The sequence below is a fragment of the Leptonychotes weddellii genome, chromosome 9 (assembly GCF_054177405.1).
Source record: "Leptonychotes weddellii isolate Sample4059 chromosome 9, ASM5417740v2, whole genome shotgun sequence".
NCBI lineage: Eukaryota > Metazoa > Chordata > Mammalia > Carnivora > Phocidae > Leptonychotes > Leptonychotes weddellii.
Window position 1 is genome coordinate 22,032,806 of NC_138377.1, and position 12,718 is coordinate 22,045,523.

The following is a 12,718-nucleotide window of genomic DNA, read 5'->3' on the forward strand; positions in this document are numbered from 1 at the left end:
CTAAGCAGCAAGAACAATTTGGTGAGGGCTGTTTGGCTGCCACTAGATGCATTCTCTCCCTCCTTTGTGCCACTGCTATTTCCAGTTCTTGGTGGGGATATTTTAGGTCATGTGCCTGGTCCCTAACTTCCTGTATTTGGGAAAAGAAGGGTCTTCCATTCTGACTTCTTGTGTACTGTTTACAAAGTCAGTCCCCTCCAGGAGAAGGTTGAGTATTTGAAAGCCAAAAGATCCACAGGTGACTACTACATCCAGGGTCCTGAAAGAACCTGCAATTATAATTGTGTGCTATCTTTGAGGACTGTCAGGGACTAGAAATGAACCTCTGTATCAATTTCCAAAGGGGAAAAGAGATTAGAATCCAGAATCTGTAGACCATTAAACTTGAAGCAGCTTCTCAGCAAAGTTCTAGAATATGTCACAAATGGTTTGTGAACATTTAGTAAGGAAATAAGCATGGCCAGCATGGGCATCCTAAAAACAAATTTGACCACCTAATGATTTTCTAATTGAGTCCTCTCTACTCTGTCTCAGATATCACACTAGGTCCTCATTATCTCTCATGTGAACTTTGCCAAGGTCTCCTATCTGATCCGGTAAGATCCATCTTACCATCAGCTGCTATAGAATCCTACCCAAAAATACAAATTTGACCATGTCATTTCCTAGCTTAAACTTAAGCTTAAAATTTTTGATCATCTGTGGGATAGAGGTCCTTCTCAGTCTTCCCTGCTGGACTGAAAGCTTCATGAGGGCCAGAACTGTGTCTGCTTTAGTGCATCATCTCCAGGATCTAGTGTGGAGCCAGGCACTTGTTAGGGATTCGTGAAGTATTGAGTTGAATCGATGGGATTTGTGTCTCTTGGCTCAGGTCTCTGCACACACTGAACTTGCTATACACACTGAACAGCCGTGGTGTTTTGTTTATTTTACTAATGTTTATTCTTTTTATTTCTGTGAAGTGCTTCTAAATATTTCCTTTAAATTTTTTTGTGTACAATACAGTATTGTTAATTATTGGCACAATATTGTACGGCACATCTCTAGAACTTACTCATCCTATATAATTTAGATTTTATACCCATTGATTAGCAACTCCACATTTTCCTCTCCCTGTAGGCCCTGACAAACATCATTCTATTCTCTGATTTTATGGGTTTGGCTATTTTAGATACCTCCATAAGTGGAATTGTGCAATATTTGTCCTTCTGTGACTGGCTTATTTCACTTGGAATAATGTTCTCAAGGTTCATCCATGTTACCACATGTTGCAGGATTTCCTTCTCTTAAAAAATATAATATTCCATTGTATGTATCTACCACATTTTCTTTATCCATTCATCTGTCAGTGGACAGTTAGGTTGTTATCACATCTTGGCTATTGTGACTAGTGCTACACTGAAATATTGGAGTGCTAATATCTCTTTGAGATCCTGATTTAAATTCTTTTGGATTAATACCTGGAAATGGGATTGGTAAATGATATGGTAATTCTATTTTTAATTTTTTGAGGAATCTTTATACCGTTTTCCATAGTGGCTACACCATTTTGCATTCTCATGTAGGTGCAAGGGTTCCAATTTCTACACATCCTCTGCAATACTTGTCTGTTGTTGTTGTTGTTTTGATAATAGCCATCCTAACAGTGTAAGATGATATCTCATTTTTGTGGTTTTGATTTGCATTTCCTGATGACTAGTAATGTTGAACATATTTTCGTATACTTCTTGGCCATTTGGATGTCTTCTTTGGAGAAATGTATATTCCAGTCTTAAGCCCATTTTTAAATCGGGTTATTGGATTGTTTTGCTATTGAGTTATAGGAGTTTTAAATTTATTTTGGAAATTAACCTCTTTTCAGATAAATGGTTGGCAAATATTTTTTCTCACTTCATAGGTTGTCTTTTCCTCTGTTGATTGTTTCCTTTGCTATGCAGAAGCTTTTCTGTTTGATGTAGCCCCACTTGTCTATTTTTGTTTTTGTTACATGTGCTTTTGGTGTCATATCCATAAAATCATGAAGCTTTGTTGTGAGACCAATGTCATGAAGCTTTTCCCCTATGTTTTCTTCTAGGAGCTTTATAGTTTAAGTCTCATGTTTTTAATCCATTTTGAGTTTATTTTTGTATGGTGTGAAATAAGGGTCCAATTTCATTCTTTTGCATGTGGATATCCAGTTTTTCCAACACAGTTTGTTGAAGAGACTATCCTTTCCCCATTGTGTATTGTTGGTACCCTTTTTGAAGATCAATTGATCATATATGTACAGATAGATTTCTAGACTCTTACTCTGTTTCATTGGTCTATAGGTCTGTCTTTATGCCATACTCTTTTAATTTTTGTAACTTTGTAATATATTTTGAAACCAGGAGGTATGATATCTCCAGTTTTGTTTATCTTTCTTTCCTTTTTTTTTTTTTTAAAGATTTTATTTATTTGAGAGAGAGGGAGAGGGAGAGAGCACAAGTGGGGGGGGCGTGCAGAGAGAGAAGCAGACTCCCCGCTGAGCAGAGAGCCCACATGGAGCTCAATTCCAGGACCCTGAGATCATGACCTGAGCTGAAGGCAGACACTTAACCGATTGAGCCACCCAGGCACCCCTAATGTGGACATTTTAACAGTCTGAAGCTCCAGTCTACGAACATGGGATGTCATTCCATTTTTTTGTGTCTTCATTAATTTTTTCATCATTGTTCTGTAGTTATGCCATGGTGTTTTTTGGTGTGTGTTCTTTTGCTCATTGAATCCTCTCTACCTGCAATGCCCTTTTTCAATGCCCTTGCCTGTGGGCAAGTCCTCCTTGTTCTTTAAGATAGCATAATTGCCATATCTTTCAGGAAAAGTCCTTTGATCACCTTTCTTCCCTAAATTAAATACCCCCTATGTTCCTGTGATATCAAGGGCATAATTCTGTTCTAAATAATAACACATTTGTATTACAATTGTCTGTTTATGAGTTTCTCTTCCTCTGTAGATTGAGCTCTTTAAGGGCACAAGTCACGTCTAATTTAACTGTATTCCCAGGATGGAATATGGTGCTTGGCACGTAGCAGGGACCTAGTAAAGGTCTGTTGAATGTATTAGGCAAAGCCATTAACTCATGGTTCCCGTTTTAAAATTTAGTTTAATGTAATTTATTTGAGAGAGAGAGAGAACGAGCATGGAATGGGAGGGGCAGAGGGAGAATGAGAAGCAGATTCCCCGTTTAAGCAGGATTCCTGATGTGGAGCTCAGTCTCAGGACCCTGAGATCATGACCTGAGCCGAAGGTAGACACTTAACCCACTGAGCCACCCAGGCACCTCTCACGGTTCCCTTTTTGATGTGGTTGCTGTGTATACCTTTTCTCATCAGAAAGAACCGGGACTCCTTAGAGAAATGGCTGGGGCAGAGCATTTATAAGATGAGCCTGGAACTTTTGCTATAAGCCAGACTACTCGGACACAGGAGCCAACTCTGAAGAGCTCCCAATGGCCAAAACTAGGAAAACTTGAAACACATAAAATATGTTAAAAACTGCTTGTTTCTAACAATACTTTACAAAACCTCCAAATCATTATATGGATATTGCTATGATTCTAACTTAGTATTCTGACAATTAGGGAAGACTCAGTTTGTTTTTTTTTAATTTTATTTATTTATTTGACAGAGAGAGACACAGCGAGAGAGGGAACACAAGCAGGGGGAGTGGGAGAAGGAGAAGCAGGCTTCCCGCGGAGTGGGGAGCCCGATGCGGGGCTCGATCCCAGGACCCTGGGATCATGACCTGAGCCGAAGGCAGACGCTTAACGACTGAGCCACCCAGGTGCCCCGGAAGACTCAATTTTTTATCCTGCCTTTCTTTTATGAGTAATACTTCAGAGTAACCAAATGGTTGATGGGAAGGAGATTTTTTTTTTTAATAGAAGAATTCTAACTCATAAATGTAGAAGGTGCTAGAATTATGAAAATCATTTTCTAGTCTCTAATGAAATGATGGATCTATTTTAGACAGTGATCATGAATGGCTACTAAAGCCATTAGGTGAAATAAAGGCTGAAAACATGAACCCACTCACCAATCTTTATGTCATTAAAGTTGTGACAAGCATATATTTTGTGCTTCCTGATGTGATGCAATGGGAACTTAATGTGCCATGTCTGGAGTAGTCCTGTGAGATCAAAACTGAACCTGAATCTAAATCTCTAGGTCAACACCATCCAAAATAATTTTCTTTGATGATGAAAATGTTTCTGTGCTATCCAGTACCCACTAGCAACCTGTGGCTATTGCGTACTTGAAATGTGGCTAATAAGACTAGGAGACTGAATTTTAATTTTTATTTAATTTTAATTAATTTAAATTGAGCTACAGGCTAATGGCTACTGTATTAGACAGCACAGCTCTAGATCTAAGATCAATTTACAGGTAATTACAGTGAGTAGAAGAATCATGAAATCATGAAAATTCAGCCAGCCAAATGCAGAATGTGGGAAAATCTGCAGGTCATATGACTTTTCATTTCAACAAATATATTTTATGAAAAACAATGGGGTGAGGAATGATATAGATTAAGAGACCTAAGACACACACAAACTAAATCTAGTGTGTGAACCTTATTTGGATCCTGATTTCAAACAAACTGGCTGTTAGAAAAAAAATCTGAGACAATTGGAGGCATTTGAATGTGGATTGTGTATTAAATGATATTAAGGAATTGCCAATTTTGTAGGAACGATAATGGTACCATACCTATATTGAAAGTCTTTTTCTTTAGAGATGTGTTCTAAATGAATATAATGATGTCTTCGCTTTGCTTTAAATAATCCACTATGTGTGTGGTGGTGGGGCAGGAAGGTAGGGGACAAAAGAAACAAGATGTAAAATGTTGTTGAGAAGATAATGAGTACATGAATCTCTGTTCCACTGTTCTCTAATTTTGTGCGTATTTAAATTTTTCTAAAATAAAGAAGTTTTAACTAACTAGAATTCAAATAAAAATTTGAAAAAGAAAATAGAGAAGTTTTTACAAAGCAGTAATTAATATACCTAAAATATATAAAGAATGACAAGGGAATAATTTACTCAGAATTCAGAATATGGGGAGATATGATTGGGAAGGGGCATTAGACAGAGGACTTCTAATGTATGAATACTTACCTCATTACTGACTAAGTAGGGATTGGTATTAACATTTTTAGCTTTGTGTCTCCTTTTCATGCCATCTTTTGTATGTATGATATATTTTACAATAAAAAGTAGAAAGAAAGCTTACTGTTAGGACATAAATCTTACAGAATCCAATTGCAGGAAGCACGGACATTATGGGAATTAGAAAGTGGTCAGGTAGATTTTCTGTGTCTCTTTTCCTCTTGGACCTCAAAGTCCCTTGTTTCTACTTCTCTTTCATGAATGATCATTTTCCTATCTCTAACAGTTGTCTTCAATGCTTAGTCATCTGCTTCTACTTGGCCTGTGAAGGTTTTTCCCAAATGGCATTTCCGTCCCTTACCTGAGGCTCTTCACAGTCTGTTTTGGCCTGTGGTACCAACCGCAGATTTTGGGGAAGAGAATTGGACTGACTTTTGGGCATATGTTCACCCAAAACCAATAAGCATGGCTAGCATAGTAGACATTGGTCACAGGGACTGCCCCTTCAAGGCTGTGGACAGGGGAGGTTCTTAAGAAAGGGTTGTAGATCAGGGAAATACAAATCAAAACCACAATGAGATACCACCTCACACCAGTCAGAATGGCTAAAATTAACAAGTCTGGAAACAACAGATGTTGGCAAAGATGCAGAGAATGGGGAACCCTCTTACACTGTTGATGGGAATGCAAGCTGGTGCAGCCACTCTGGAAAACAGTGTGGAGGTTCCTCAAAAAGTTGAAAATAGAGCTACCCTACGACCCAGCAATTGCACTACTGGGTATTTACCCCAAAGATAATAAATGTAGTGATCCGAAGGGACATGTGCACCCCAATGTTTATAGCAGCAATGTCCACAATAGCCAAACTATGGAAAGAGCCTAGATGTCCATTGACAGATGAATGGATAAAGAAGATGTGGTACATATATATATATATACACAATGGAATATCATGCAGCCATCAAAAAAATGAAATCTTGCCATTTGCAAGGACGTGGATAGAACTAGAGGGTATTATGCTAAGCAAAATAAGTCAATCAGAGAAAGACAATTATCATATGATCTCACTGATACGCAGAATTTGAGAAACAAATTCAGAGGAAGAGAGGAAAAAATGAAACACGATGAAACCAGAGAGGAAGAAAAGCCATAAGAGATTCTTTATCTCAGGAAACAAACTGAGGGTTGCTGGAGTGGTGGGGGGTGGGAAGGATGGGGTGGATGTGTGATAGACATTGGGGAGGGTATGTGCTATGGTGAGTGCTGTGAATTGTGTAAGACTGTTGAATCACAAGACCTGTGCCCCTGAAACAAATAATACATTATTTGTTAATAAAAAAAAGAAAGGGTGTAGACATCTCTAATATAATATCATCATCTCTGACAGTGAAAGAGTTGAAACAAACTCCAGCTCTAACAATAGAGACTTGAGGATTGGTTAAAGAAATTTTAGTATAGATTATTGGATAATATACAGTCATTTAAAATTATGATATAGTACCATTTCTATTGACTCTGAAAAATGAATAATGTTCAGTAACATTTCGTGCATGTCCTTTCAGAAATATAAACACAAAATATATATATATGGGGACTCCTGGATGGCTCAGTTGTTAAGCATCTGCCTTCGGCTCAGGTCATAATCCCAGGGTCCTGGGTTCAAGCCCCGCATCGGGCTCCCTGCTCCGCGGGAAGCCTGCTTCTCCCTCTCCTACTCCCCCGCTTGTGTTCCCTCTCTCGCTATGTCTCTCTCTGTCAAATAAATAAATAAAATCTTCATTAAAAAAAAAGAAATATATATGTGTGTGTTTGTGTGTGTATAAGATTTGAGCCCTAGAATGAGTGGAAACTCTGAAACATTAATGGAATAATTAATGAAAAGCTGTATGTTAGAGAACCTTGAGCTAGTGGGTATTATAGTCCCAACTGGTCAATTCATGTTACAGTATTTTCCAGTAGAACCTATGGTCTTCGTGCCCCACACAAAATTAATGAATGGAGATGGGGGCAAAATATATAAACATATAGATGTATATACATCTGTCTCCCTCTCTCTCTCTCTCTCTATATATATATATACACACATATGTATGTATGTGTATATTTATAAAATATAAATATATTTCTGAAAGGATATGCACCAAAATGTTAACAAAGATTATCTTTGGCTAATGGGATTGTGGTTGGTTATATTGTTTTTTGTTTCTTTTTGCTCATTTTTCTGCATTGAATAATGGATTATTTGTATATTAAAGTCTGGAAGGGTAAACGTAAATGTTTTCTTATCTGTATTTAATTTGTTCTACAATGAGTAAAGCATGCATTAGTATAATTTTAAAAAGTTAATTTGAAATAAATAATATAGATGTGCAAAGCCCTGCATTAAAGTTAAAAAGTCAATTATTTTCCAGAAATGTTTCAAAAATAGAGCACAGGTGAGACTGGGCTTAGAGTAAGTTTATTTTTATATGCCCTGGAGATCTTGATTGACTTATTTAGGCTAACAGGGTAAATCTGCAGTTAAAAAAATCTAGTGCCAAACCAAGAAACCAAGAAACAGTCTCTTAACTATAGAGAACAAACTGATGGTTACCAGAGGGGAGGTGGGTGGGTAGGGGATGGGTTAAATAGGTGATGGGGATTAAGGAGTGCGCTTGTGATGAGCACTGGGTGATTTGTGGAAGTGTTGAATCACTATATTGTACACCTGAAACTAATATTACATTGTATGTTAACTAACTAGAATTTAAATAAAAACTTAAGAAAAAAGGAAATATAAGGAAACAAACACAAAATCTAGTGCTCAGAGTATTATATCAAGAAATACTGTGTCCTTATTAAGAGTTTATAGTCTCATGTACTCTGCGTGGATTAGAACACATCTGAAGAAGTTGTCCATTTTAGCTCCTTACTTCAAATGGAACAAAGAGGGACAACAAAAGGAGGCCAGGGGTCAGAGGTCACCTGAGGGATGATTGAGAGAACTGGAGATGGTCAGCCTGTGGAGGAACTTGCAGGAAAGTTGATAGCAGGCTATAAATATTTGAAAGGATATTGTGGGGAGGGATTGAAGAGCAGAGGTTATTAGGAAGCAGATTCTACTTAGGTCAACATAGGGAAGAACTTCGTATTTTCATTATCTCTTGGTGAAAGGGCCTCTTCACCAAGTAGCAGAGACTGGGGGAACATCTGACAATTGTCTGAGACTCAGTTCCTTTGTTGGGAGGTGTAAAGAAAGCTTAGTCCTCCTGAGTTTCTCCTTCACTCTCACACGACTCCCACTCACAGCACTTCTGACAGCAGATCTGGGTTTCTCCACCTCACACCAAGCAATTCTCTGACACCGCCTGGGTGTCCTACAATTTAACTGAATTATGGAGATAGTGTCAGACCCCACAGGTTAAGGGCTTCGTCCCATGAGACTGTCAACCCCCCCCCAACTTCAGATGCCAGTCTCAAGTAGTAGGTCCCGGGTTACCCACAACTGCTGTCTGACTTGACTATGAATTGAAGTTTCCCATGACCTCCCCCTTCCTTGGATTTGATGATTTGCTAGAGCAGCTCAGAGAACTCAGGGAAATACTTAACATTTACCAGTTTATTAAAGGATATGAGAAAGGATACAGATGAATAGTCAGATGAAAAGACACAGAGGGAAAGGTCTGGGAGGGTCCTAAAGTGCCGGAGTTTCTGTCCCCTTGGAGTTGGGGTACATCCCTCTCCCAGTATATGGATGTGTTCACCAACCTAGAAGCTCTCCAAACCCTGTACTTTGGGGATTTTTATGGAGGTTTTATCACATCGGTGTGATCAATCATTAACTTCATTTCCAGCCCCCCTCCCCTCTCTGGAGAATGGGGGTTGGGGCTAACAATTCCAAGCCTCTGATCATGGCTTGGTCTTTCTGGTGAGCAGCCCCCATCCAGGAGCCCACTCAGAGTCACCTCTTTGGAACAAAAGACACTTCTATCACCAGAGAAGATCCAAGGGACTTAGGAACTCTGTGTCAGGAACCAGAGTCAAAGAATAAAACATGCTCATAGTGCTCTTTTCACTTAGGAAATCATCAGGATTTTCAGAATTCTGTGCCAGGAACTGGGGGCAGAGATTAATGTATATATTTTCTATTATGTCACAAGAGGAAAATTGGGTAGCATAAGCTCTAAGGTCTTTCTACTTATGAGAGTGTGAGTTGATAAAAAATAATCTTTTCACATATAAAAAAAGTGAGACTAGATTTAAGTTGGATCACGAATATTTGCCCATCATTTGCACTTTTATGTTGCTACCAAACTCTGACATTTGCAGTATTTGCGGTTTACTTCATTTAAATTGTATTTCATACTGAGAAGTGGACTTTGGGCTTCAGTTTCTTGTGGTCTTAACTAGAGGAGGTTAAGCCAGGGCCTGTCTAAATACACTAAACCATATGCTTTTCTGAATGCTCAAGGAAAGGCTATATCAATAAACCATAAAACTTAGTAGCACCTGAGGGTTAGGAGCATGACTGCCTGGGTTTGAATCCTGCTTCTGTGCCTTAGTGTCTTTACCTGCCAAATGGCAAAAATACCAGCCATAGGCTTGTTGTGAGCTTGGGAACATGGCCTTCATTATGCATTTCACCTGTATACTCTGTGAAGCTACCTACCAGTTCTCCAATAAGTCACTGGTGAATGAGTGAGTGAAAGAAATTACAAAAATCCTTTCCCCTAGCTACAGTGACGTGAGCTTACTGAATGTAGAGGCGACACTCCATCCCGTGATGCTGAATTCCAGTGCATTTCATCCTAAATCTCACTCGGCCTTCTGTGTTTTGCCTAATTTAACCATATGCTTCCTGAGAAATGTGATCCTTGAATTAGAATGAATTTTGTAGGGGCTTGTTTTGGAAAGGAACGTATTTTTTTCATGAATGGGGTATGCTGGTCTGAGAATACTTGGGTGTGAGGACTTGAATAATTAATGCACTAGACCTCTCAGAAGTGGATGCCCAGAATATTTTTGGAAAGAGAAAGTTGGTTGAAACTGCCAGATTGTTTTTTTTCAAGATACAAGATAATTATGATTGTGTTGCCTCTCAAATACTGAATTTTTCTTTCCATGATTTTCTAGAGAATGAAGATCTAGAAAACACCAACGTCACCTCTGCAGTGGCTTCGGCCTCTGATCCAGAACCCCATTCCTCACCTTACAGGTAGGGGCAGCAACTGGTTGGCTCCTAGACGCTTATCTTCTGAGATAAGGAATTGATGAAAGGCATGGACAGCGACTTTAAGGGGGTGGACAAGTTGGAGTGAAGAGTATAGATGATTTGGTGGTAGATATAGATGATAGCCCTTAAGTGTGCTTAGGGGCAATGTGAGATCTCTTTCAGGTGGTGAAATTTTCTTTTCTCTCAGAGAACAAAACTGTAACAAATAGTGTAGTGTCTTCTTCTGAAGCCCAGGTTGAAATGTTAAAACATTAGACATGGATGGATCCCAGGTGGACTTTGAAGAGAATGTCTATTTGCTTTTTACCCATAAGATGCACATACACACACACAAACACACTTTTGGAGGGTTTTTTTTTTTTTTAAGTCTAATTTTTAGATTAAACCATTATGATGACCTTCAGATTGTTATTCTTAATTTTCTGCTCCATCCATTTCATCTACCTACTGTCATTGATACCATAGTGTATAGCAGAAAGGGAAGAGTTGTACTGAGCTCTGGAATAAGTGGAAACATGAAACATTAATGGAATAATTAACAAAAACCCATATTTTGGAGTAATAGATAATAATGGAGTTAACAGATACTAAGTCCAACTGATCTTGTGGCACAATATTGTCCAGTAGAACCAGTGTGGTCTCCATGCCTCACACAAAGTTGGTGGCTGGGGGAAGAGAGGAATGTCAAGATATTTAAACAATATGTTATTTCTTTTAAAAAATTTTTTAAAATTTTATTTTAAATTCTATGCCCAATGTGGGGCTTGAACTCATGACACTGAGATTAAGAGTCGCATGCACTACTGACAGCCAGCCAGGTGCCCCCAATCTGTTACTTCTTCAGTAGAAGTTCTTTCTTCTTACCTTTATATATGGAATAAAACTTTTTTTCCCCCAGAATTCAGATGATGGAAGATAATGATTAATGTAATAATAATACAGTTGGTGATATATAGCCATACTTTATTGAATTTTTCTCTGTAACAATGATAATAAAATAGTTAACTTTTTACAGAATATTTCTATTTGCTCAATACTGTACTAGGTGTTAAAATGTATTATATCATGTAATCCTCCTAACAGCCCTACTGAAATAGGTTTTTTTTTTTTTTTTTTTTATGATGAGGAAAACAAAAGAATGAATTGAAAAATTTCCCAAGTTTATGGAGCTTTAGGTTTGTTCTACTTTAAAGCTTGTTCCCATGAGTCACATTGGAAGGGTTTTGAGTTCCATGCTTAGACTTACTAGGTTATTTATATAACAGTCCTTTTAGAAGACAAAGCCTCCCCAAGGCTTTGATGATTTGAGACAATTCTTATCCTCATCAAATCCCAGGAGAGGAGCTCCTTTCCGTCTTCCTGCCCTCACCCTTTCTCTGTACATGGTGATTTGAAGGATATTTGGGAGATGGCTTTTGGCACAGAACTGATTTTTCCTCCTAAGAGTAAATAAAGTTTTTGAGCGAAGAGTGTACAACATTCTTAGAAAAAAGGAGATCTAATGTTAAAGCTTTGTTTCTAAAATCTAGTGTGTGAAGAAAGAAATCCAGCCCAGATGACACCTGAAGTGTAGTGTTTATGTTTTGTATATATTAGAACTGGAAGGGCACAACTCTCTCTCTTTGCCAATGAGGCTAGCCTGGCTGGCCAGGCTCTCCCCTCCCTTGGGATGCCCTCCCTACCCTGGGTCAGCACACACCAGAAGGCTTACAGTGGGAGTTTTTCCTTTTCGTGGTTTATCACTGGCATCAAGTGATTTGCAATTTGTCTTTCCCAAAACACCCTTCATTGATTCTTCAGAGCGTACAATGTTAATGTGAATATTAAATTTATGTGGCTGTGGCGTGTCCTGTTTAGAATTGTTTTTTAATAAGCAGAACCATATTTGTGCAAAGTAGCATGCACAAAGGCAAAGAAGAGCCTTTAGATGCATACACAGTAAGGTCAGGCTAATGATCGGATTCACTGTTGTAGTCTCACATGCCAGTACTGCCCTTTTGCTCCCAAACAAAAAGTAACTTACTCATTTGTTTATTCAACAAATATTTGGGGGCCATCTCCTGTTTATTCATTCAACGGTTATTTGTTGAGCGCCTGCTTGCTACTTACCTGGCGGTGTTCTAGGCAATGAAGATACTACAAATGAACAAGCAATCCAAGTTGCCGGTCTCATGGAGTTTACATTCTAGTGGGAGGGCAGACAGAAAGCAAGTATACATCATATTTCATAGACTATTTTTTTTTTTTTTAAAGATTTTATTTATTTATTTGAGAGAGAGAGAATGAGAGAGAGCGAGTACATGAGAGGGGGGAGGGTCAGAGGGAGAAGCAGACTCCCTGCCGAGCAGGGAGCCCGATGCGGGACTCGATCCAGGGA

General features: G+C 38.6%; 1 protein-coding gene across 1 annotated transcript in view; it reads left to right on the plus strand.

Moving 5' to 3' along the window:
• Positions 1-12,718, plus strand: part of TMED8 (transmembrane p24 trafficking protein family member 8) — a 43,468-nt gene that overhangs the window by 14,991 nt on the left and 15,759 nt on the right. The window contains exon 2 of the mRNA XM_006746748.3: positions 10,242-10,323. Within this exon, the coding sequence (XP_006746811.2) occupies positions 10,242-10,323 (82 nt within the window). The remainder of the gene's footprint in view (positions 1-10,241; positions 10,324-12,718) is intronic.